Source organism: Grammomys surdaster, unplaced genomic scaffold (assembly GCF_004785775.1).
Source record: "Grammomys surdaster isolate TR1022 unplaced genomic scaffold, NIH_TR_1.0 239, whole genome shotgun sequence".
In the NCBI taxonomy this organism is placed as follows: domain Eukaryota; kingdom Metazoa; phylum Chordata; class Mammalia; order Rodentia; family Muridae; genus Grammomys; species Grammomys surdaster.
This window is the reverse complement of record NW_021604684.1, coordinates 10,198,448-10,224,207: the sequence shown is the minus strand read 5'-3', so window position 1 is coordinate 10,224,207 and position 25,760 is coordinate 10,198,448. Positions and strand designations below refer to the sequence as shown.

The window sequence follows — 25,760 nt, the reverse complement described above, 5'->3', positions numbered from 1 at the left end:
CCTGCCATTAAGACTATACATGATTATTTGGTTATTAGACAAAAGTCAATGTTTTTCAAAATGAACTCTTTGGACCCAAATATCCTAGGGAGGTTCCTGGTACTCAGAGATCTAGAAAGAGGAAGACTCAGTTTTTAAGGTCCTGAGTTTCCTGCAAGTATTTCAACCTCAACACCTCCATGCCGGAGTTATCATGCTGGGTAATAGAACAGGGTGGGTTACTGACACCCGGGGCATGGCTGGTTCAAGTCCCGGGGCTGTGCTTCCTTCTCTCCCTCCTCCTTGGATGGCCGTGAGGTTCAGCTGGGCTAACACATGTGGAGAGTGTGAACAGTGCTTATGTGCGCGAGAAGCCTTCGGAGCAGGAATAGCTTTCCTGTTTTGTGTGTCAGACTTTGTTTTCTCTCGAAAACAAAGCAGGCTCAAGGAAACACTTGGAAATCTCAGGTGAAAAGTTAACACATTTGTCACAGAATTAATAGGTATCTTATGGTGGACCCTACTCTGCTGTCTGAGTGTCCTTGAGTTAACTTTTGCTCCCAACTTAAAACGGGTGCTAGAGGATTATACCACATGGGGGCGCTGCAGGTTTAAAGAGGTGTGTAGCTGCTGAGCTGGAGTATCCTGGTCTGGATTGGCCCTGGCAGACTGTTGAAGAGCTCACATTGGGCCTGGCAGACTGTTGAAGGGCCACTGGGTTTGGGATCAGGAGAGGCTCGTGTTGGGCTAGAGCTAAGGCTGAAACTCCAGGTCTAGCAGCCCTTGGACAGAGGCAGAAAGGAGCACTGGCCAAGGTTAAGAATTGCTTCTACCATGGTACTCTCTGCTAGTTACCAGGGTGACAGCTGTCGAGACAGCTGGACAAAATGTGCCTGTTTCCTTCAAGGTAGGGCACACCCTAAGTGACCTCTCAGGGTGGCCTAGATGTGGCTGAAGAGAAACTCGAAGGGGCCTAGCCACTCCTTCTTAAGCCTACCTCCTTTCCTAGACATGGAGGAGGGAAGAGTAACTGGGGGCTGGCTTAAGACTTGGGGAACATGGCTGACTCTACCTTGTTCCTCCATGGAGCAGAGAGAGTAGCAGGGCTAGGGGAGGTAACAGTTATACATTCAAATCCTCAAGTCCAAAAGCCACGGGGTTGAGTCGGAACCTCATTATCGCTTCTTCCCAGGGGCTGGCCCTGGTCTTGCTATCTCTACCAGGAGAGCACAGAGTTGTTTATAAAGTCTGATGAGGTGGTCTCACCAGAGAGGCCTCCGAGAGCTGCATCATACACACACACCCCCTGCTTAAGGGGGAATCTGTGCTCTTTCCACACAATCTCTACAGTTGTGTGCTGAGAGACAAATGGCTCCACGTGGAGCTTGACTGGAGAGGCTGTGCAGCCTGCTCTGTCACCGAGGGAAGCGTCGCCGGGCCTGATTGACAGATAGGAGCTCGCTCTTGTACTTCTTGAGCCCTTGCAGTCTTTTCAGGGCTAAGATGAACTGTAATTCCTTTCCCTTGTTGACCTTAGAGCCAGCTCTAAGGTTCTAGGAGAAGCAACTCTGCTTTTGCTGACAGCCCCCACTTTCACTCCAACTCTCAAGTGCTGGTCAGGCTGGATAACTGTCACCTGCATTTGTCATTCTAGAAGATAGAGTCCTGTCCCCAAGGAGCAGTGTCCAGCCCTGGCCTCCTCTAGGCTTGGTTTCCATAAGAGGCATCCAGTGCTCCCACCCCTCACCCCACTCACTGCCCTGTTGGTGTCCCATCCGTGCCGTTGTCCACCTCTCCCCCATGTTCCATCCTGTCACTGTGCGTCCGAATCTGATGCAGTCTCTGCCCTGTGTTCCCTCTCCATGTTCCACCTGGAACCTTCCGGCCCACGTGGGTCTCCTCGGGTTTCTGCTGATGGCTGAGCTGTATCGGCCTGTCCCCATTCCCTACACGCTGTCTGGCCAAGCTGTAGCCATGGAGGGAGGCCAGCATAGAGGAGAGGAGAGGAGAGAGAGAGAGGACAAGAGAAAGAGAGGATGCATATGCCATACTTTGTAATGAAGCCACACTACCTAGTCACCTGGGCAGGTGTGCACTCATGCCCCATGAACACATGAGAGAGAAAGCTCCATCGAGGCATATTGTCTAGCGTGTGGAGGCCCTGGTTAAAGGGCGCACGTTAGCATACAGATGTTTACTGGAATAGAAAAGCAGGAAGCCCCAAATCTAACCTGACTCTCTCAAGGCATATTGTAGCTCAGGCCTACACTGGAGAGACCTTTTAAAGGGAGACCTTAAGTCTCTCCTTTACTCTCTTCATGGGGTAGTAGGCAAGGGGCTTCTGGCCCTCAGAAGGCAGGGTATCTAGGACAGCATGAGCCTTTGAGGAGAGTCTGTTTGAAGTTCTGGGCAGAAGAAAGAGCTTTGCCCTCAGAGCCTGTTTTTCCCTTCAGCATGGCTCTAAGAGAACCTGTGAAGACTGCCACCCCTCTCAGGGCTCCCATCTGTCTTCTCTGGATGTAAGTGCCACTCAGGACCTGTATTCTACCTATGAGCAAATCTTCAAGATGCTCGGATCTGAGGACTGAGTGAAGGAGAAGCAGCCTACACTGTCCTCACCTCTTCCCTGGACCCCATAGTTAACACAAGAATGGTACAGTTTACAAGGACTAGCCGAGGCCAGCTGACAGGGCCACCAGGCTCAGGTTCCAGACTTCTGGCTATGCCTCAGTTTCTCTATCAGTTACTGAGAAGTCACGAACACAAACAGGGTCACCTGAGAATAATCTTGAAAGTGGACATGACCAGGTTCTACCAAGAAAGACTTCATCAAAGTCCTTAGAGAGGGGACCTGCTCTTCTGTACAGGACTCAGTAACAGAGCGCTTGTCTGGCATACGTGGCCTTGGGTTTCACAAGGACAAAAATAAAAAGACAAATTTCCCAAATGACAGTGTGCCTAGGGTCTGTTTGGTAAAAAACCACAGGGAACCTGGGGCTCATTTCTAGGTCTGAGCACCTTGCTGTTCCCTAAAAGGACCAGGCAGCCAACATCTAAGATTCAAGACAAACTTTCCTATTACAGTGAGACATGGCAGATAGCCCTAGTGGAAGGCAAGCTTGGCCTTGAACTCAGAGCTTAGTTCGGTAGAGCCAGGTACAGGCCTTTGAGGACCCAGAAAACACCAGGCTAGACGTTGCTGATCAGAAAGGACCACAGGGGATGGCCCCGAGGCCGTCCTCCCTCCTAATCTCCCTGCTGTTTTCACGCTGTGTCTTTTCCTGTCCCATCTCTTCTCCTTGTTTTTCCAGAAAAGAAAGTCCAGTTCCAGCGTTCAGTTAATGGTGAGTGTCTGCCGTCTCCCAAGCACGGGTAAATGCTGGGCCTCAGACCCTTGCTCCCTCGCTCCTGCTCCCTCCTGCAGGCCGTACAGGAACCCAGGGCGGGGGAGAGCGTGCTCAGGGCATGTGTGGTATGTGTGCATTGTGTGACAATATGTGTGTTGTGTGTGTGTGTGTGTTGTTTGCGTGTTTCTGTTGACACCTCCAACTCCATGGCCCAGACCAGCAGGCCGACAGCAGATCCAAGGCCTTCCTCCAGTCAAAGGTGGATTTGAACCAAGTCCAGTCCTTGGCTTCTTGCTTTTCCCATCCCTCTGCTCAAGAACTCATCTCAGGGCTTGGTTTGTGCCGTTTGCTACTAGGGTGGGGCTAGGTTTGGCCAAAGCAGCAGACATCATGGAGGCTCCTTGAGCTGGTGCAGGCCACTCCAGCAGAGGAACCACAGCCATGCCTCTGTCTAGAGTGTGTCGGGGTGACACGGTGGCCCATGTCCCTCTTCTTCTGGTTTCATGGCTGTCTCTGTTGCGCGGTTTTTCTCCCCTCTGAAAAGCCTGCCCTCTATCACACTGGGCCTGCCTCTCTCTTCCTTCTTTCCCTGCCAGTGTGTGTTTCTCTCCCATCCTGTGGCTTCCATGGTGTCTTTCTGCTCTTCTGTACCCTCTCTTTGCAGAAAGGACCCCAAAAGCCCCTCTCAACACCCCACCTCTATCCCCAGAGAGGCCAGGGATTTCCTTGCAGGTACCCCTTTATACCAGCCCCACCTCGGCCACCTGCTTAGCTGGGTCCCCTCAGGCTGGAGGGTCTGGCAGGGTTTTTGTATGAAGCATCTGGATGGCAGAGTCTGGGAGACCACAGAGCCCAGAGAATCACCAGGCAGCCAGGCAGCCAGGCCGACAACCTAACCCAGCCCCTCCTGCCACTGGGCCCTCCTCACCGCCTCCCTCTCCTCTTTGGCAGGAATCATCTGAGAGCACCAACACCACCATTGAGGACGAAGACACCAAAGGTAGGGCCTGCTGAGCAGTCCCCTCGATGTTGTTCCTACCTACCATGCTGTGGCTGGACTTGGCTCATGATAAGGAGGACATGTTGTGGATGTGGCTTCCCCAGACAGTGCCCAGCACTGTGGGTAGACAGAAGGAACTCTCTTAACTTTAGCTTATGGGTTGATTTCACTGTCTGATCCGAGGTAATTAACATATTTAAGCATTAAATGCACAGTGATAACATGAATTTTTCCATTTGAGATAAGTCATTTTAGGTTTTGTTTTTGTCTTTTTTAACTGACATCATGTTTAAAACACGAAGCAATAGAGATAGCAGAATAGAGTACAAAAATCCAGAAAGTCTGGTCAGCTGCAGCATGCCTGTGAATTCGCAAACCAAAGGCAAAACTAAAGATGCAGGGGTTGTGTAGCTCATGGCCCAGTGGCCATCAGAAGTGCCCAGGTCAGCCAGCTGGGGCGGCACATCTGCTGTCTCTGTGCTTAAAGAGCCAAGGCTGAAGGAACATGAACTGAGGCCAACTGAGACCTGGGCTCACGATATCAGGCAGGTAAGGGAGCGAGGGGCTCCATGTGAACAGGAGCCTGGGGAAAGGAAATAGCAAGAACAGCCATCTTTGGCTCATGGATACTCACTAAACCCGGGGTTCCAGCTGGGCCAAGACACAGTGTCCAACCCGCAGTCTGAAGGCCACTTATGGCCAAGGATAGCCACGAACCACAGGAAACCATAAGGTCACTTAAAATGTGACATCCTTAAAAGCTTCATTGAATCTTAACTGTATGTGTGTGAATATTTTGCCGACGTGTGTAAGCATCCTAAGAGCATGCCGGGTGTCCTTGGAGGCCAGAAGCAGGCACTGGATTCTCTGGAAATGGAGTCATAGAGGGTTGTGAGCAGCTGGGAACTGAACCGTGGTTTTTCTGCCAGTGCTCTTAACAGCTGAGCCATCCTTCCAGCCCTAAAACATGAGGGATTTTTTTTGTTTGTTTGTTTTGCAATTTTTAAAAAAACACTTTGGGACTGTATTGCATAGTTCTTGTTTATGAACATTGCAGACTGTAACATTATTTCACAGTGTAGAAAGATTGGACCTAGACAGTGGTTCTCCATCTCCCTAATGCTGCACTCCTTTAATACAGTTCCAGTGACCCCCCCAACCATAAAATAATTCCATTGCTACTTCATAACCGTAATTTCACTACTGTTATGAACTGTAACACAAATATCTGCTATGGGACCCTGCTGGGTCGTGACCCACAAGTTGAGAACCACCAGCCTAGAGACTTTCCCACGAGCTCACAGTTTGCCCTTCCATGAACCCTCTTCTCCAGGCAAGAATACAGGGTGGAGAATTTGGGGAAACTGGCTCAAGGTGGGGTTGGGATCTGAAGCCAGGCATCTGCGTCTATGCCCTGGTGAGCAGACAATGTACTGGAGGCCTCGGAAAGGAGCAATATTCCAATTCTGTACAAGAATCAGAGCTCCTTACTGGTTAACAAAGTCCCATGGTTCCTCTGTAGCAGCACCCTGCCTCTCACATTTCCCAAGTCAGGGAAACTAGAGTACTCAGCGGTCTGCACACTGGGGAAGGTGCCAGGGAGGCCTTGAGTCAGGGGGCGGGGAGGGTTTGCTGAAATATGAAAAAGGCTCACTGGCCTGGAGGAAACTCACCTGTTCTAGTTGAGACAGTTGGTGGAGGTTTTTTTGTTTGTTTGTTTTGTTTTGTTTTTTTAAGAGTTTTGATATTTTGCTGTGAAGAAAAATATACAATGTGACTAGGATTATAGCTTGGTGGTAGAGCATTTCCGGGAGACCTAGGCTTAATCTCTAAACTGAAACAAAAACAAACAAACAAACAAACAAATGGTTGTGTTTATATGATAAGCGTTTTATAATGTTCTGGGGTGGTGGGCAGCAGAGGCTACAATGTAAATTTGTAGGTAGTTTTCACACTATGTGATTGCTTCTTGACCCTGTAGAGACCTGGGAGAAAGTGTGAGTCTGTGTCTGTCCCTTTCTGGTCATTCTCAGATTGGTGGGGGAAGCAGTCTAGAACAAGTAAATTGATGGTCTGTCATGGCTCCTTCTCTTAGGGAACTGCCTGCTGGTACCATTTATCACTCGGCCTCCTGGGTCTCTCCCTATCACATGCCTGACCCTATGCCACAGGTCACCAGGGACTAAGGCATGACGCTCCTTAGATAGTCACCGTATGGGAGACTCTCAGCCCCAGTGGGAAGAGATGGGCTCTGGGATTCTGAGGCGACTAGATTCTAGTCCTGGCCTTTGGGTAGATAGACAAGTTGGAGGTGTTTTGGCTCTGTACTCCATTGGCTGGGTAACTTTTGACAACTTGATCAACCTCTCTGAGTCTGTTTCCTTAATAATAAACAGGTTATGGTAATAGTAGCAACTATTGCAATTTCGGTGCAGATGAAATGACAGCTGCATGCGTAGTGCACACACAGCGTTTGCCATGTGGTGATTGCTTCAAGAAATCCTCATTTCTTTTTTTGTTCAAAACCGGAGTTTGTGGTTGAGTGACAGGAAGCCCCATGACATTTTCTTGGAGTGTCAATTGGATTCAAAGACTATTTTAAGACAAATATTTATATGTTAAACAGACAGAATATTTGGAATAGAATATAAAATGTGTATGCACTGGTGATGTAAAACAGGAGCTGTCAATGATATATTCCACCTGGATTGGTGACTTTGGGCTATGCCCTGAGGCCCCACATTTGCCAACAGCCTCCTCCACTTTAAAGAACCTGGGGGACAATCTGTCTCAGATTTTAATTTACTTCTCTCTTTTACAGAGGGAGGAAAGGCCCTCGTGGGTTATGGTATTACTTATTTTTCTCCATACTGTGGTTTTTAAAAAAAGGCTGTCAAGAGCAATTTTAAGGGAAGATTTGTTTTAGCCCATCGTTTGAGGGTGCCGTCCATTATGATAGGCAGCCAGGGCTGTAGGGGCATAAGGCAGCTGGAGGCGTCGACTTTGCAGGCAGTCAGCAATAGCTGAAGCACAGAGAGAGGCTGGTGCTCAGCTCACTTCTTCCCTGTCAGCCAGTCCAGGGCCCCAGGCTGCGGAATGCTGCTGCCCATGCTCAGGGTGACCCATCCTTCTTCAGGTGAATCTTTGTCACCTTCAGAGACACACTCGAGGGTGTGCTTCTGTGGTGATTCTAAATCCTGTCCATTTGACAATCGAGATTAACCATCACGGTCACTAGCTGAAGATCTGGGACCTTGTTGCCTGCCTCTACTTCCCTTCCTGCACAAAAGGCTCAGTGTGCTAGAAGCGTCTCTCTGTGAATGTAGATAAGAGCCCTTAGACTTCCCCCAGCTCACAGGATGTTCCCAGGGCACCACACTATTTTCCAGCATTAACCTGGCAAGCCTTCTTACCAAGTGAGAACTGTAGTCAGCTTGGTGGACTCTGATCCAGTGTTACGGTTAACTGGAAAAGGTATTCTCCAGAACAACACCCCTGGAGGGAAGTAAGCCCATGCATGAGTTGTTCAGAGCTCCTCTGGCTTTATACAGGGCCACTGCTCTCTGAGCTGTGCCAGGCTCTTCCGGCTTCCTCCCCATGCCCTTACCTCTGTGCACAACCTGTTCTCTCTTCAAGCTGAAGACCTTCCCCAGAAGCTGGGTAGACACTAGGAAATACTAGTCAGGAGTGCAGGCCCCAGCTGGGCCTCAACATGTGGTCTGATATTAAAATTCTCTCTCTCTCTCTCCCTCCCCTCCCCCCTTTCTTTCTTTCCAAGATAGGATTTCTCCATGTAGACCTTACTGTCCTGGAACTCCCTCTGTAGAGGAGGCTGGCCTCAAACTCAAAGAGCTCCACCTGTCTCTGCCTCCCAAATGCTTGGATTAAAGGCATATGCTATCACTGTCCAACCAAGAAATTTTCTTCATCTCTCTGGGGCCTTAGTTTTCCTGTCTGTAGGGGAATATTCCAGATGCTCTGAGTGAGGAGACTAGCTAGAGGTATACAGCAAACAGCTAAAAAGCTGCTTGCACAGCCAAAGGAGCTGATGGAGTCCTGGGAAACCCCTATCAGAGTGGTCTTGGGGTCCACCAAGCACCGGATTCCAGCCAGGTCTTCCATCCCAGAGAACAAAGCTAGGGAGATTTCTGCTCTAGTAACTTTGACTTTGGAAAAGGTGGTGTTCTGGTGTCTGAAAGCAAAGCAAAGCCAGCCCCTACCTAGCACTGAATTCATGGAGGTTCACGATGTGACCCCAGACCTAATATTTTACCATCAGACACTGTGCATCACACTCAGACACATCCAGACAGCTTAGGGAGTTTGGAAGACAGGTACACACCTTCAGTGACTCTGGAAGCCCCGTTCCTGAGAAGAGAAGCCTGGTCAGGGGAGGATGGAAACTGGGGAACAGGTGTTCATTTTGGGGTCTTAGGAAGAAGCAAGACGAACTCTTACATGGTGGAGCTTTCAGAAGCAGACTTCAGCCAGGAAGGCCCCAAGCCCAGGAGGCATTCTTATTTAGGTTTGTCTGACAGAGTGGTGGCTGCTGCAGCCCAGAACTACAGTAGGACTGTATCCTGTGACCCAGACCTCCAGGAAGCATGTGTCCCAGCTGGAACCTTGAGGCAGGGCTTAGACAAGCTTCTGCTTCCCAGTTTGCAGGTGGTAGACATGGCAGCTGTCACTCAGCGAGTGGCAGGCCTTGCTCCAAATGCTTGAGTTCAGACATCATCCCTCACACGATGAGCTGATAGTGGGTGCTTGGAACACAAGCTCTCAGGGAGGGCTGCATGTGATCGACCTTTCTACCAATATTCAGAATAACCCTACAATGTAGGTACTACTGATATCTCCATTATGGGAAAACTGAGACCAAGAGTAGCCCTTGTGGCTATGAGGTAACAGAATAAGAATCCAAGTCTAGTTAGATTGGCTTCAAACTCCAGGACCCGGACCACCACATACCTCATGATGACAGCAAGAAGCAGCAGGAGTCCAAGGAGCTGACTGTGGAAAGATGCTGGAGGGCCCCAGAGCAGAGGCAAAGGCTATGGCTCAGCTTCCACAGCCTGTCAGGAGCATGGGGGTTTGTTCTGTGTGGTCGCCTCTGATCCCACAGGGGCACGGGATCTAGTCTGTAGCCCCTACTGGCAAAGCCCACTTGTCCCATGACTAGTCTCTGCTTTTGTAAAAGCTGACCAGGAGCCCAGGTTCTGAAGCTTCTAAGAACACAAGTATCCAGGTAACATGGACAAAGATGACAGCCCAGACTCTAGTTTGGAGCTATCTGCTCATTTATTCACTCACTCCACATGTGTGAGTCAGGTACAAGTTCTACCCTAGTGGGCCCCAGAAAAAGGAGAAGAACCCCCATGATAAGTACACTCAAGCGTCTTTTATACACATTCCCAGCATAGGAGATTCCAACTCAAGTCAGGGCGAGCTGGCAGAGAGCACTGTGGGAGCTACATTTCAGCCACGTTGCTGGATCATTATTCCCTCTGCCAAGCACACACCGCACACCAAGGGCTACACCAGGTATAGATGTGGGTTGAGTGCAGTTGTGATGTGGGGTGAAGCTCTGACACTCCCCAGGCTAAGTCCCTGGCCACAGCTGTGTACATTCACTTCCTTGGTCAGTACTGTAGCCTGCAGGGCTATGCCGGTTCCAGATTTCATTAGCTGGCATTGAAGTTTAGAGGTAGGTAATGAGTTCTAAGCAGCTGTTCGGGGTTAGTCTTATGAGAATGTTGGGTGTGAACATATGGGCCAAAGCACCAGGGTCCCCTGGGCTGTGAGCCAGACTGTACCACATGTTCTATGTCCTTGGGCAAACCATGACCCTCGATGGGCCTCCGTTTCCTCAGCAGCTCAGAAAGGATTGTCCTCTGGTCTGAGATGAATGTTTGAGGCAGCCTAGGCAGCTGGCAAGAAAAAAGGCAAGTCAGAGTCTCACCCCCACTCCACTCCACTCCTCACCTGATTCCTGGGACGGGAGATGTTGAGACCCGCTGAGCCCACTTCCTGGGTTTGGAAGAGAGCTGCATCTGAAAGGAAGAGGGGGAGAGAGCCTGCCCTGGACTAACTAAGGCAGCTTCTGTTCTGCTCCGCCGGGGCCCAGGATACCTGATGAAGATGCCTTCATTACTGAGGACCAGGCATCTCCTGTGTTGCCTAACTGCTGGGGATGGGAGGTCTGGGGTCTGGGAGGAGCTCGGAAGGCAAGCTTAAGTGGGGGCTGCCGGCAATGGCACTGCTTGTCATGAGCACCTGAGATGGGCCAGGCTTGGGGACACTGCTTCATGTTCATCACATTGTCCCACCCTCAGACCAGCTCTGGAGGAGGACACTTTTCTGACAAGCAGTCAGTCTTGTGGTCCTCAGTTCCACAGCTCATAAAGGCCCAGATTGGAATTTGGATGATGAACTGTCTGGAAATGCAAGCCTGAGTTCTTTGTGCTATTGTCTAGGTCTGAGTGAATCTCCTTCCAGGGTTGGGGGTGCTGAGGCTCAGACCACTATACATCTAATAAGGAGACTGACAACTCTCTACCAAATAACAAATCAGCTTCTTGTGTTTCCTTTCTGTGGCAGAAGGGAGAAAGCAGTTGACCCTAGGTAGTTCTAGACAATTCTGCCTGAATCTTAGCCACCCAAATAGAGCAAAAACTACCCAGAGAGTAAGGGATGACTTACTTTCCTTCGTGGTCCCTTGTTTATGCCCATGGGGAAGCCCTGGTTTGTGACAGCCAGTAAATCAGGCAACATGTAGCATTGCTTTGATTCACGTAGCAAATCAAGAAGAATGGCAGAGACACCTATTTTGGAGTCAAAACCTGGGCTCAAACAAGACCTAGAATATGAATGTCCACCATCTTTACCTTTTGTAGCTCGGGGGACCACATTCCCACCTCCCACCCCACACTGAGCCTCAGTCTCTTGTGTGAAACGGGGCTAATGATCTTTCTCTCTCAGGAACAACGGTCATCTGCGCACAATAACAGGGTCCCCGCAGAGCCCGCCTGGCACATGCTGCGGACTCGGAAGCCAGTATTTGCTACTTCATGACTGTCACTGTCGTTATTTGTGTCCCCTCCTACTTTACAGTGCGCAAACAGGAAATTATCAAAGTGACAGAGCAGCTGATCGAAGCCATAAGCAATGGAGACTTTGAATCCTACACGTGAGTTAGCCAGAGTCGTTCTGCATGTTCTGCCTGGATTGGGTTCAAGGGCGCTAATTGTGGGCTTCTGAGCCTACTCACTCATTCTCTGCATGCAAATGAGATGGAGCCCCTGTCTTTTCTGTTCCGCACTCGGCCCCGGAGCAGATCACGTCACTTCCTGTCACTCTTCCTGCCTGCCTGAGTCCAGGAGGAGCTCCGAGTAAAGCTGCTTTGTTTCTTCCCAAGAAATAAGGGTGATCTGTACCCTAGCACGGGGACGGAGGGAATGGAGGTCGGTCCTTCTCCATCCTGCCCAATGGGTCTGAGTCTTTACCCTGGATTTCCACAGGTCTTTGACCTCAGCTGAGCAGGAGCAAGCAAGGACCCAGAGAGTGTACACCTTTAGTGATCAAGATGAGCAAGCAAAGTCGAACCTTAAACCCTCTGGGGAATAAGGCACTGTCTCAAACAGAATTATCCTCTGCTCACAAACCTGCTCCAGCCCCTAGAGGGATGGCTGTGTGCATAAGTCAGGCTTCAGCGCCCCCTAGTGGTCATCACAGACTTACCTGGTCTGGTCCAGAAGTAAATCCTCAGCCTGGCTCGGAGAATGGATGTGCTGGATTTAGGCCTATGCATTTTTACCAGGAGAATGGATGTGCTGGATTTAGGCCTATGCATTTTTACCAGGGCTAAATATGGTCTGGACCTGGCAGTTCCACACATGCTTTTTGGTAGCCTGTGGGGTTAATGTGAGGTGGGAACAGCTTGACTGACATGATCTCAGGCTGACTGAAGCTGTAATGTACATACTAATCACGGGAACTGAATTCAGGCATTGGAAAATCACTGGCTGTCTCTGGAGGAATCAGGTATTTGAGAGAAACACGAGGATGCATGGGTGTGTGTACCAGAGGATATTATGGTGTTGCATCAAAGCCTGGGAGCCGACTCTGCACCAGTCTTTTGGGTAGCCTTAGAAAAGCTAAGTCACAATGTATCAAGGCCATGACTCTGAAAAGCGATAGCCAGGGAGCAAAGAGCTAATGAGGTGGCCTTTCTTGCTGTCACAGGGAAACTTTCCCAACCTCTGTAATGTTATAGGCTGTGATGATATTTTGCAGCCTGCTCTAGGCTCTGAAACTTACCATGGCCTCTGGGCCTGTGGCGCCCTGGAATTTAACCTGGCATGCCCATGAATTAGCCCCTTCATCTCCTTGATCCCCAGTTTCTACATATGCATGATGCACTTAGAGAAGGTAGACTTCAGGTCCTTCAAGGATGCAAAGGCCCCTGACAACCCCTTAAGGAAGTTCTACAGCAGGAGTGCACTTGAGGTATCATCAAAGGCTTTGCCTATCTCAGACAAGGCTGGGCCTGATGTCCTATTGTGAGATTTCCAGTTCTAGTCTGAAGCAGAAGCTTAGCCTGTGTGGGGACATTTCCTGTCCCTGTCTTTGCCATGGCCACAGGAGTTTATATTGTACCATAAAGTATCCTCCAAGTGTGTAAATGGGAGGCCTATCTGTGTTCTCCCCTGCCTCGAAGTCACCTCAGAAGACTGACACCTGGGAGAGGGGCAGTCACCTGAAAACACAAGCCTCCTTTGGCTGAGGCCCTCTCCTGCCACATTCTCTCCTTCTTCTCTGACGTCAGCTTCCTAAAACTTCATTGTTTTATGTGGATGGGTGTTTTGCCTGCGTGTTTGTCTGTCTACCACCTGTGTGTCTGGCGCCTGTGAAGGCCAGAAGAGGGCCTGGAGTTGCAGATGGTTGTGAACCACTATGAACCTAGGTCCTCTGGAAAAAGCAACCGGTGCTTGTGACTGCTAAGCCATCTCTCCAGCCTCACGGAACTCATCTTCTTTAAGGCCCCTTTTCCTCGTTTAAAGCAGAAGCAGCAGTCAGGGTGTCCCAGCCTTAGGACACTTCTGTTCAAGTTAGTAAAAACGCACCTTCCTCTGTGTGCACACTTGGTTTGGGGAGCTGAGGTCACTTCGTGTAAAGTGACTTCACTCTTATACTCCAAGAGACAAATTAGGAAAAGCGCCTTTGTCACTGCCAGAGACAGGATGCAGTGTAGAGAATAAGGACAGGCTGCACAAAGTGATGCCTTGCCTTCTGCAAGGGCTCTAGAGGTAAAACAATGACAACCTGGTCATCAGTGAGCAGCACAGCCAGGGCCCGAGCGTGGGCTTCCTGGATGTAGCCAGTGCCTACCTTGTGCTCCACCAAGTGTTCCACACTTGATCAAGTTCCCTCGAGGATGGTGTGGTCATTTCCCTTCACCCTCTAAGGGGCCAATGAGATGCTGCCTTCTCAGATCCCTCTTTCCTCTGGCTTCCTTCCCCCCAGGAAGATGTGCGACCCTGGAATGACAGCCTTTGAACCGGAGGCCCTGGGGAACCTGGTGGAGGGCCTGGACTTTCATCGATTCTATTTTGAAAACCGTGAGCAATCCCTTCTCTCTGGGGTGCCTGTTGTCTGCTCTCCTTCGTGTCCTGCTGGATGGCACAGCAGGGTGACGGGCAGGGCCTCAGGGGCGGCTCAGGAGCCAGTGAAGAGGAAGATCCAATGTGGACAGGGGTTGGTACCTTCCTGGTTTCCTCTCCATTCACTGCCAGCTGGACTACCAGCTGCTCTTCCTGTGGCTGAGGATGGGGTGAAGCAGGGGTGGGTCCCCCAAAACCAAGGACACATGAAAAGACTCCTAGTCCTCTCCTGCCCTTTATCTGGGGAGAGTTATGTGGAGGGTCTTTATTCCCACTTATATTCAGGGAGCCTTCTCTAACTCACACTGCAAGGTACAGTCATCTGGATGCTTGGGGCCATCACAGATGCCCAGTCAGTCAGTAACATGATGGCTCCTGGGTTATGCTGCATATGACTTTATAGGTAGGGTGAGCCAGGGATTTCACACTGCTGTGCCCTACCTGTTTGTCTAGGTCTCTGTCCTGCATGTGTGTCCTTCTGGGCCTCTCCTCTGCAGGAGAGATCTCAGCAGCTTCGCAACCAGGGTGGGCTGGACACTGAGGCTGGGCCTGAGCCAATGAGCTTTCTGCTTGTCTGTGTCTTACCCAGGCCAGGGGTCAGAGAGGGACCAAGCCAAGGTTAGGATATGGAGAAAAGACCAGAGGCAGTATATCCAGTCTCCCCCTAAATGACAGGTATATATCACGTGGGTATTTTTAGGAATACATAGCATTGGCTCAAACAACAAAAAAGCCCTTCCTGGTCAGTTCTCATCGAGTGCCCAGGCGGAGAAAGGCTCAGTCCACACCTCTCTGACACATCCCAGCTCCCCACTTTCTCAAAGGCTTGCAGGGGCTCAGATGAGCTTGGGGCAAGAACAACCTATTTTCTCTTCACTGGGCTTTACTGTCCCATGTTTATTCTGTACCAAATCCAGATTAGTGGCTGTGCTAATCATCCACTAGTGGTTGTGCTACAAAGTTTTCTTTAAAAGAATCACACATTAGGGCTGGAGAGATGGCTCAGAGATTAGGAGTGTGTACTCTCTCGGAAGAGCTGAGTTCAGTCTCCACTGCCCATGTCATGGCATAACTGCCTGTGTCGCCAGCTCTGAAAAACCTTAAAAATAAACATATTACGAAGCTAACCAGGAGAATTGTCTCAGGAAGTAAGCGCAGACAGCAATCCCATATGGATTTAAAAATCAAAACACACAGGTCCAAAGACTCCAGGTGAAGCCCAGCCCCATCACTCAGAAGACATTTCCACTGTGGCTAAGTGGGGCATGATTTGTCCAAGAGAATCCACAAAGCACGTTGTAGACCTTGCTCTGTCTTATTCTGGTGCCTTTCCTTTGCTGATAGGGCCATTCTGTATAGCAGCAAGTTCCCAGCCTCTGGACTTGCATCACCCCTCCAGGCTTGTACCCCTCTGACTGTATTTTAATTTACAGAGATTGCAAGCATTCCCTCTTTATAAAAAAGGAGTTAAGGGAGAAGCTATATTCTCTTCTTTCTTTCTTCCTTCCTTTCTTTCTTAAGATTTATATATTTATTTTATGTATGTGAGTACACTGTCACTGTCTTCAGACACATCAGAAGAGGGCATCGGATCCCATTACAGATGGTCGTGAGCCACCACGGGTCTGCTGGGAATTGAACTCAGGACCTCTGGAAGAGCAGTCAGTGCTCTTAACCGCTGAGCCATCTCTCCAGTCCCAGAAGCTATATTTTCTTAAAGAATCAGACCTGATCTTCCTCGCTGAGTGTGGAGTCATACTGCTATTAAGAGAGGAAGCTGGATCTTGGGTCCTCTTACCCTAATGGCAGATCCCCACAGATGGGATCACCGTGGCTGTCATTACGCTTCTGTCCTCTGGGGGCACTGTTTCTCTGCTGCAGTCCTCTAGTCTCCACCCTGGCAGAGACCACGGGGTGGGGGGTGGGGGGGGGTGTTTCAAATGCAGAAAGAGGCTCCTGTTTCTGGCCTGCTTCCTGCAGCAAGTGTTGTCTTAGCACTGGCTCCTAGACTCTAGGCTTAACCTTTTAGTTGCTTCTAAGGAGGACTCACAGGGGCATGACCCCGTATAGCCTCTTCTCTCCTGCAGGGCTACCTCCTACTGTCTGCTCTTTCCTGCCCAGCACCTGGCCCTGTCTCTCTTCTTGTCCATGAGAAGGAGATATCCTGGAAGCTGCTAATCTGGTCAAGTGACACCTTGTTATGTCAGGGTTCCTGGGATCCCAGCCATGAACAATAATGACAAAGCTTAGCCCCCAAAACTACTATTGCTAAACTATTTGTCCCTTCTGGAATGGATTGGGACCTGGATTGTCCTAAACTACACACTCTGAGCCTGACTTCTGCATTTCTTCCAGAGATTGATAGCTCAGACTAAGTGAGACGGATCCACTCCCTCCAGCCTCATGTACCATATTCAGGGACATTTAGGGAGGCCTCACGCACTTTGGAAAGGGGAAGCTTGGTGACCTTTAACCTCTAAGATTACTCTAGTGACCTACATTCTCTGTGTCTGAGAGCTCAGAATTCTGAGCCTGTTATTCTGTTTATCTGAGACTGGCACTTGACTGCTGGTTGAAGGCCTGGGCACACAATGATTACGATACCAGAGGGTGGCTGCCGTTAGGTGCTTCTTCAGTCTGGGGGGTGGATAGCTTACATTTTTTTTTAGGAGATACGTAATTTGCAAATTTTGTTGGATAATAGAATAAGAATGTGCGGGTGGGGAAGAAAGACTAGTGTCACAGGGTCTCAAACCAGGGTGTCTTGGGTACGGTTGGAGACTCCACATTTGATGCTAGCTGTCCACGCAGTTGGCACCCATATTTGGGCTACATTAGGAGAAGGGTTCTTGTCAGAGTGGGAGCCTCTTGACGTCTGTCTGACCCTGGGTCACTGTCCTTCTGTGCTTTTGTTTTACATCTTGATGAACAACGTGATAGTTTCTAGAATACTATGGTGATGTTGAAAATGGAAGTAGGAACCAGTACCAGGCACTTCAGTTAGTTGTCATGACAACAAGATCTTCCCGTGTCTCTCTAGCCCTAGAGAGCTCTATGACCTCACTTCATTGATGATCAATATAACCCCTAAAACTGAAGGTTCGAAGACTCTGCAATTCTGTCCCCCGTTTATATAATTCAGTAGACCCGCAATAGAGTTGATAAACACAGGACGGAGAGTGTCTCGATTACAGACATCTCTTGTGGTTTTGCAAGCTGTGTTACAATTGAATGATATAACAGTAGATAAAAGTGAAGGCTTTTCATATGAAAATCCAAGAGAGATTTCCAGATTCTCTTGAGCAATAAGGTGTGAAACACATGGAAACCCCCCCTCCCCAGGAGCTCTGGGCAAGGTGCCTTGTAGGTGGGACACGTGTTCTTTTCACCATAGTCCCCCTCACTCCCTGCTGTCTCCCTGACCCAGAGGTAGAGGCTCAGTTGCCATTTGGCATTTTTTGTTTGGTTCCTCGAGATGGTTTCTCTGTGTAGCCCTGGCTGTCCTGGAACTTGATCTGTAAACCAGGCTATCCTTAGACTCACAGAGACCCACCTGTCTCTTCCTCCTGAACACTGTGATTAAAGGCATGCACCGTTACCACTAGTTGGCGTCTAGTCTCTTATACCCAGCTCATCCTCTATCCTAACTGCTGGCCTGATCCCAGTAGGGATCTGTGTTCAAGAAAAATCAACCTTATCTGGCTCAGTAAGTTGTCTGGAATCATGTTTTTGTATGTACAAGACACTGATTCTAAAATCCCCCCATGTTTGAACAATTTGGCATGTCCGAAGTCCACTGTACCTTATCTGGGATGTGGTATCCTGATATCTAGTTTATGTAGTTATTCTGCCTTGACTCTCGGGTAGCTGATCTCTGTCCCAGAGATTCCCCTGCTGCAAACGAGTCAGATAAACTCAGTCTCCCTTGAAGGGGAAGCTGGAAGCTGAGCAAGCAATGGAATGAGGCAGGAGTTCCCCCCCAGGGTTGCAACTCCTCAGCCCCTCCTGTTCCTGCCTCTAGTGTGGTCCCGGAACAGCAAGCCCGTGCACACCACTATCCTGAACCCTCACATCCACCTGATGGGTGACGAATCAGCCTGCATCGCCTACATCCGCATCACTCAGTACCTGGATGCAGGCGGCATCCCCCGCACCGCCCAGTCAGAGGAGACCCGTGTCTGGCACCGCAGGGATGGCAAATGGCAGATCGTCCACTTCCACAGATCTGGGGCGCCCTCCGTCCTGCCCCAGTAAGGATTCTTTCTTCCTGAATCTCTAGGGTGGATTGAGGGTATTGACATAGTAGAGGGGCATGGTGGGGCACAGAGGAGGGGGGAGCAGGCTGCTGCTGCCTTTCACCTCCAAATTGTTCCAGAGAGGGTGAAAGACTAGAGCTGGGGGAGAACTGGGTGGAAATCCTGGGAGGCAGCACTGATCCTGTCTAAGGTGGTGGGTTTACTATGTCTTACAGTTGAAGGACCAGGCCAGGGTCCCTGCGTTCTTGCTTCGCAGAGATCCACTCTTTGTCCATGGAATATGGCTGCTGGTTCTCCGTTGGATTTTGCTGGAATTCTCCCTGTCATATCACCCTACCGTTGCCACCTCTGTACTTGCATCATGAAAACCTGCTTGTTCACAGAAGCCCCCACGACATCACAGAGAATGGCCAGCTCTCCCCGGCTCCACTGCCCACGCTCTTCCTGCCTATGGGGACCTTCTTCAGGCTTGAGTACCCAGGGTGCTGGCCCCAGGAACCCCCAATCCCCTACCCACTGTTGTTGGCTTGGCCTAGCTTTGGCTATAAAGGAGGAGGCCCCAACTGTGCGTTTGGCAGGAAGTGAGAAAGAGGCAGGCAAGTCGTGCCGAGGACCCCTCTCGTCAATCCCTTCTGGGGTCCCCCAGGGAAGCACAGATGAGCCCCTCAGTCTCCAAGCCAACTCCTTATGAAGGAGATGGAGAGAGGAGCCAACATGAGGACCTGCTGCTCTCATCTGCTCCCCTCTGTGCCGGCCTTGCTTTTGACCAGACCATCCGTCACCGGGGAGGGGGTGGGCTCTACCGTCAGGTGCCCCACTCACCGCCTCAGCCCTTCTTCGAAGTTTGTCTCCAGTGTTGACCCGCCCACCCTGCCCGCAGCGTCCGTCCTTGGAGAATTCCAGCCTCATCTGTCTGAGTGGAGATCTGAAGGTGTTCCAGGGGCAAAGCAAGCAACGTTTAGGTTTCACTTCTTCTTGGACGCATGCCTTTTTACAGCCAAACTTCTGTGTATTTCGTAAACGGATTTTGCGTTAATGGACATTTATGTGATAACTAGACTTCTGACGTCACTGTAAAGAAGAGTCAGATGGGTTGGGAAGCAGGTGGGAAGAGGAGTGAGGGGAAGTTTTTACCCTGTTCCAGATTTTTTTTTTGTGTGGGGGGGGAGAGTCTTTCTGAGGTGGCCCTACCCCCTAGGGAGCGCTGCTTCCTTCCATTCTGGTCCCCAAGGTCAGCTGACAAGATTTCTTCCAAAGCCAGCATGACTAACACATAGAGTCAGGTCAGGGGAGGCCATCAGGATGGGAACATCCAGACTTGGCATCTCTGGAACTAGAGACCTCACTACCCTACTTCCCAGGAAATCTTTCCCCTTATCTTTGTGCTCCCCCTCCCCAGCCCAGCCCCACACACTACCTTCTGGGCACGTTATCCTCATTGCCTCTCTCAACTTGGCCAAACAAGAGTGGCAGAAACTTATTTTCCTACTTCATGCTATATTTGGGCTGGTGTGTGCTCTATTGCACTTGCCTGCTTGCCCAGCCTCCCCCTATCCTCTCCCCCCCCACTTCTTCTCTCTCCCCTCTCCCTCCCTTTCTCTTTCTCTTCCTCTCTCTTCTTCCTGGGTTTGGCTCTTATATGGAATGCTGTGTCTCATCCACGGGGATCTCCTGTCTGCACTGTTTTCTTTGCATGACTTTATATGCAGTAAGTATGTTGAAAAAAAAAACAAAAAAGAAGAAAAACACTCAGCAAAATCAAACAACACATTTTGGACAAAATAATAATAATAACACTCGAGGCTATAGTCTCAGTGTCCAACTTGGAATTATGTTGCTGCCTCTCCGTGCTTTTGGTCTCTGTGTGGCTGTGTTTTGCCAGCATGAGACCCTGTCCTTCTGGAGGTTTCTAGGGGAGGAAGAGCCATGTGTCCTGGGGGTTGGAGACAGCTTTAGCCTCTTGGCTTTTCTGAGGGTCGATTGGAGGAGAAGTGGAAGGGATGTTTAATCCAGAACTTTCTGGAATTCCCCTTCCCCCTACATAGTGAGCTATATGCTGGGCTCTTCTCTCAAATCCCGCTGCCCAGAGACAAGTACAGGGTAGAAGAGTGGCTCTCTTGTCTAAACCACTCCACTATAGCCTCTGCCCTTGGTAGAGACACTGCTACCCAGGCCCAAGAATGGGCCCTTGTCCTGCCCCAGAACGAGGCTTCTTCATAAGGCTCAGCAAACCCATTGTCCCCAGCCAGTCCCCAGCTACAGGAGGGTGTGGCCTTTATCAAGGGACACGGCAATTACCAAGCAAGATCTAATCCCTTCTTCAAGCCTCAGTTTCTCCATCAATGTCCCAATGTCGATGGAGGGTCAAACTAAATGATGTCACAAGCGCACACCACCTCTGAGAGCTTGCTGGGTTTGTCACTGGCTGGCCTTCTTATGCACCAGGCCTGGCCAACCCCCATCCTTTCCCCTGTGTGCCCCTCATTTTCCTATTTGATGCCAGTCTGTTGATGACCAGCAATGGACTGCAGGGGAAAGAAGTGTCTGGGGGCTTTGGTGGGCTTTGATCCCAGGTTCTGACCAGATGGGCTGTGTGGCTTTGGGTGAGTCCTTTTCCCTCTTCCTGCCTTAGTTTCCCCAACCAGAAGACGCCTATGCCCTGCCTTCTGTTGGCTAACATGCCCCTGTCCACTGTGTGCTTGTCCACATGTGGGAAAAGTGGAGGCAGGTCCCTGCCCCAGTTTGAGACGGCCCCCTCTGCAGAGGCCACTCCTGTGGGTGGGCAGCCAACTAATGTAGACCTTGGGACACTACAATGGCCCCAAGGTGGCAGGCAGGGGAACTGGCAGAAAAACTGCCCAGAGCCTACCCTCATCAGACAAGCTCTATGCTCCTTCCAAATACCCTCCAGATGAAAAGAAAAAAAAAAAGAAAGAGAAACAATCAAGTCACATTTATAGGAAAAGCATCTCCAGCCTTATGTGCCATCGCTCAAATCCTGCCCCATGGCTTCCCTGCCCCCTTCAAAGGGAGAGCCTTGGGGGAATGCATTTGCCAGGCCCCGTGCTGGCTTCTTTGTTACTATTTGTTTAGGTTTTTGTTCTAGTTCTCTCTCTTTCTCTCTCTCTCTCTCTCTTTCTTTCTTTTTTAATAAGTGGCTGTGAACTTGAATGACCACTGCTCAAACTTTCTGCTACTGGGGGGTAGGGTGGGGGAGGGGAGAAGAGATGTCTGTTTTATTCTTGGTGTTTTCAGTGGAATAAATAGCTACAAATTTATATGAGTTCGTGTATTCCTGAATTGGTCAAGGCACAGAGTCCAGGAGCTGGCATTTTTGTTTTGTTTTGGTATTTGGTTATTTTATTTTATTTTTTTGTTCCAAATCTCCCCTATTGCAAATAAAAGTCCCAGTCTTATGGATTGGAATAACTTGGTTCACATGCTTAAGGCTGAGCCAGTCGTGAGATTGTCTGGACCACACGCTTGCACCCTTAGGGCCAAGGATGGAGTCTGCTTTTTTTTTTCAGGCATTTGGGGTACCCTTAACAAGAATTGTTGGGGAGGGGTGGATTGCCACAAGCAACCATGAACTCAAGTCTCTCTGAGAGGCCTTCAGGGTCTGTTAGGGTCTCAGTTTCCCTTTGGACAATGAGAAGGGTTCTCCAGAAGAGGCCCCTCCTCCCCATTCTCTTCCTTAAGCACGGCCTCAATGATAGGCCGCAGGCTTCAGAGTCCCAGCAGAACCATGTGATATTGAAATAAGGGAGAAGAGGACTCCAGACTATGAATGAGCGACTCTAGAGCCTGGGGAGGAGCACTGGGCTTAAACAGCAGGACACCACTGAGCACTCCACAGGACACGGGGGTTTCTCTGTGCCCCTCTAGGCCAACAGGACTGATGAGTCAGTGCAGCAGTGTTGTCCCCAACCCCCTGGCACAGTAGAGACCAGTAAACTCATCTGGTTTGCCAAGACTTGCCCAGATGTTGACCTGAGATTTTTGGTGCTAATTCTAGGACAGTCAGCCGGGCAATGGTGGTGCATGCCTTTCATCCCAGTACTTGGGAGGCAGAGGCAGATGGATCACTGAGTTTCAGGGCAGCCTGATGTGCAGAGCAAGTTCTAGGATAGCCAGGACTACACAGAGAAACCCTGTCTCCAAAAAAAACCAAACCAAAGAAATTAGGACTGTCTCAGGCAAAGCAGATGAGTCAGCCATCCTAAGACAGGACTCCTCCTTCCCAAAAGGCCTGGATTTCGTGGGACCAAGGGGATTGTCCATTGACATGTCCATTTCCTCTTAAACTGTAGTTCTTGTGCTGGTATCCCAGAGTCCCTAGACCAACTGCGTTTCAGAGCTGTCCTTATTGATGGTATACGGGATAGTCAAATGGAGGGTCTAAGAGGAGTGTTCCCCTTGCACATATCTAAGAATCTTCACAGTGAGAGTACAGGCCACGGTTCACTAGAACATGAGAGCACAAAAATATTGTCTCAGCTCTGCATTCCTAGCCCCAGGCACCTGGGCAGTATACAGGGGCTTGAGAGCGTGTTTAGGCTGCCATTGCAGAGTCTTACCAGCAGGTGGCAGAACATGCGTGGGTTACAGGTGTGCATCTTGGTAGAGTCCGTGCAGATCTAGTTGATCTCAGGAAGGCATTTGAATTTTCAAAGCGTATCACCTCAGATTAGAACCGTGTTTTTAAATCTCACAAGAGCACGCTGTGCTGCAGTTCACAGTTTATCCATGCCACTTGCCCCAGTCACAACAGTTTGGGGGAGCAAGGAAGACAGCGGGACGCAGAAGGTTGCTTTGGAACCCTGAGACAAGACTCACCAGACCTTTCTGACTTTTAGGTTCTTGAGGGGCCCCAATTCTCAGCTTTTCCGACTCTGTGTTAGCAAACAGTGAGCGAGCATTTTAGCTGATCCTCACCTTTTGAGCCTCGGTCCGTTTTCAGCTGCATCTTTACTGCTTACTTGCGTAGTTTCTACACACTTGCTTAGGTCCCAGACTCCCACAATGCCCTCCTCCTACCCCACCACGTCCCTCACAGGCAGGCAAGGCAGCGAGTAGGCAAGGCAGCGAGTCCCCACGCAGGACACCTGGGGCAGGCATTGACACTCTTGAAATGAAGCTAACCCTGGCAAGCACGTTGCTGGGAATAAAGAGACATGGACATGATACAAGCAGATCCATCATTCCGACAACCTGCAACAGCAGCGGCCGTCACTTACTGGGTACTGACCAAGTCCACATGTGTCCCATCTCCTTTTCTTGAATGCCTGCAATTCTCAGTACAGTCCTGTGATAGGCCACACAGGAATAAGGTGACTGTGTGACTAAAGGGTAAAGGAAGCGGCCCAATTTGGGGTGTGTGTGTGTGCGAGGGGCACTGGGAAAGGCGTGGGGTGTGGGGATGCACAGGCACATTGAGTTGGACTATGAACTACAGTAAATGCTGACTTTTCTGGGCTATACTGAAATCAGGTTGAGGTCTAAGAAGACTTAAAAATGAGCTAGAAATATTTTCTGTCTTCTGGGAATTCCTGACACTATGTCAGACCACAAGAGCCAAGAACCCAGGACCTGGTGGGTGGAGGCTGGACCTGGAGCTGGAGGAAAGAGGAGGTGTGTGACTTGGGGGCTTGGGCGGCTGTATGAAAACACTTAACAGGTGGGTAGGGGAGGAAGTCTAGAAACAAGGCCGCAGCTGACCACCTAGAAGCTTTCGAGTGTGGGATGTAGGCTTAGGAGGAGGTTGTGGGGAGGTCAGGGGAGCCCTGAATCTACTGCATGCTTGTGCCGTTCCAGGACTTGGTTGGTCCTCAGCAGTGGAAATGGATGTCCCAGGCCTGGGTTGTAAATCCTTCAGAAAACACCCCCTAGTAGTTTCTGGGAATGTTCACTCAGGGAGAGGTAGAACAGGTATCAATCCCATGTGAATGGCCCCTCTTCTTATTCTTCCGAAGTTCCCTCACCCAGAGTACCAAAACCCCAGAGGCCTCAGGGAAGTCTAGCCCAGACACCTCACTTCCCAGGCCCAGGTGGAGGGAGGTAGAGGGAGACGACCCTATCACTCAAGAGAAAAGGGATAAGCCCATTGTCCTCTCCTAGAATGATCTTGGTGAGTCATAGCCCCTCTCTGGACCATTGTTTCCTCATTATAAGAATGACCTCAAACTTCTGGTTCAAAAACGTGGGGCTAGGGTTGGCTGCTGCAGATTCGCTCGCAGAACCCACTAGATGGAAATATGTACCAGGTCCTACTCTCGGGGAGTAAGATCTCTTAGGCTGCTGGGAGCCTGGGCAGCTGTGGTTTCTTTTTACAAGTATCCTCTGGGGTTAGGGGATCTGCACCAATTCCCCACCCAGGCTCCAAAGCTGGGCTGGGTGCCCTAAGATGCTGTTACAGGAAGGTCTACCCAAGGCCTCCCCATTCATCTCCTCTGACTCCCCGGCTAAGAAGGATTCTGATGATAGGGTCCTCCCTGCCTCAGGTTCTTGAGCCCCAAACCTCTTTAGGACCCTGACTGTAGTCGGTAGAACAGAGATCAAGGCAGAGCTTGGACTCAGGTTTTTTGTTTGTTTGTTTTTCCTGTCTTTTGAGGGATGACCTCATGTACCCCAGCTTGTCCCAAGCTTCAGATCTTCCTGCCTCTAACTTCCTGAGTGCTAGGATTACAAGCATGTGCCACCAGACTTCGTTTTATTGTGCTATGGTTTGAATTCAGGGCCTTACAAAAAGCTGGGCAAGTACCTTACCTATGGAACTAGTGTACTCCAGTGCTGATCTGGCAGGGTTACTCTGTCCAGTTCACTTTGGAAAACCATCGGGCCTCCTAAGCACTCAGCCTGACCTGGGGAAGGGAGGATACTTCCTTCCCACAGAGCAAAACCATCTCTGGAGAAGGAAGTCCAGAGATCTTTCCTCCCCAGACCCACAGCTTCCCAAGTCCACAGCAATGGTGTTCAGCAGAAGGCCTGTGGGAGTGGATGGGGGCAGCCACTTCCTATAGTTAACAGCTCCCCCATCAGGTACCTTGGTGGGGAGCCCGTGATGCTTATTTAGCCCACTTTACAGATGAGAACACAAAGGCCTGGCCTCTGAGGAGTGTTGTCACAGTGCTGATGAGTCCTTGGCCTGATGACAGTTTGTCTCAGACTCCAGACATGTGTGACCCCTGACCTTTTCCTCCCCAGGCTGACTAGAGGTAGAAGCTGAGACTGTCTATTGCCTGCATAATCTTACCTGACAGGTCTCTATATATTCAGTCTTGTGTTAGGCTCTTTCATGATCTTTTTCTTTTTATTTTTTCAAGTGTGGTCTTGAGACTTAACAGTATCTCAATTTCTTGCAAAAGGAAAGTAGCACTCTCCATTTTACAGTGAAGGGGATTGGGGTTTGCAGACATGAAGAAGCAGATTCTCAGGATTGTGGGGCCATGTGACCACGTGGCTCTCTCTGCCTTGGCTCCTACTTAGGGTAATTCCCCAGAGGTTGCAGCTCTCACAGATG

At 50.1% G+C, this 25,760-nt stretch overlaps 1 protein-coding gene and 1 long non-coding RNA gene across 3 annotated transcripts in view; one reads left to right on the top strand and one right to left on the bottom strand.

Annotated features, from left to right (window-relative positions):
- Positions 1 to 19,103, top strand: part of Camk2a (calcium/calmodulin dependent protein kinase II alpha) — a 59,701-nt gene extending 40,598 nt beyond the window's left edge. The window contains exons 15-20 of one of the 2 annotated variants that reach the window (XM_028774314.1): positions 3,291 to 3,323; positions 4,278 to 4,326; positions 11,437 to 11,512; positions 13,849 to 13,943; positions 18,007 to 18,235; positions 18,457 to 19,103. In XM_028774314.1, the coding sequence (XP_028630147.1) occupies positions 3,291 to 3,323; positions 4,278 to 4,326; positions 11,437 to 11,512; positions 13,849 to 13,943; positions 18,007 to 18,235; positions 18,457 to 18,460 (486 nt within the window). In that variant the 3' untranslated portion in view covers positions 18,461 to 19,103. Of the gene's footprint in view, positions 1 to 3,290; positions 3,324 to 4,277; positions 4,327 to 11,436; positions 11,513 to 13,848; positions 13,944 to 18,006; positions 18,240 to 18,456 lie in introns of those variants that run through there. The other variant, XM_028774315.1, reaches the window with a different exon arrangement.
- Positions 9,601 to 11,636, bottom strand: LOC114626791. Its single transcript, XR_003712289.1, has 2 exons — positions 11,594 to 11,636; positions 9,601 to 10,253 (listed from the first exon to the last, which is right to left on the bottom strand). It is a non-coding gene; the product is annotated as an uncharacterized LOC114626791 (long non-coding RNA).
- Positions 19,104 to 25,760: the final 6,657 nt, after the last annotated feature.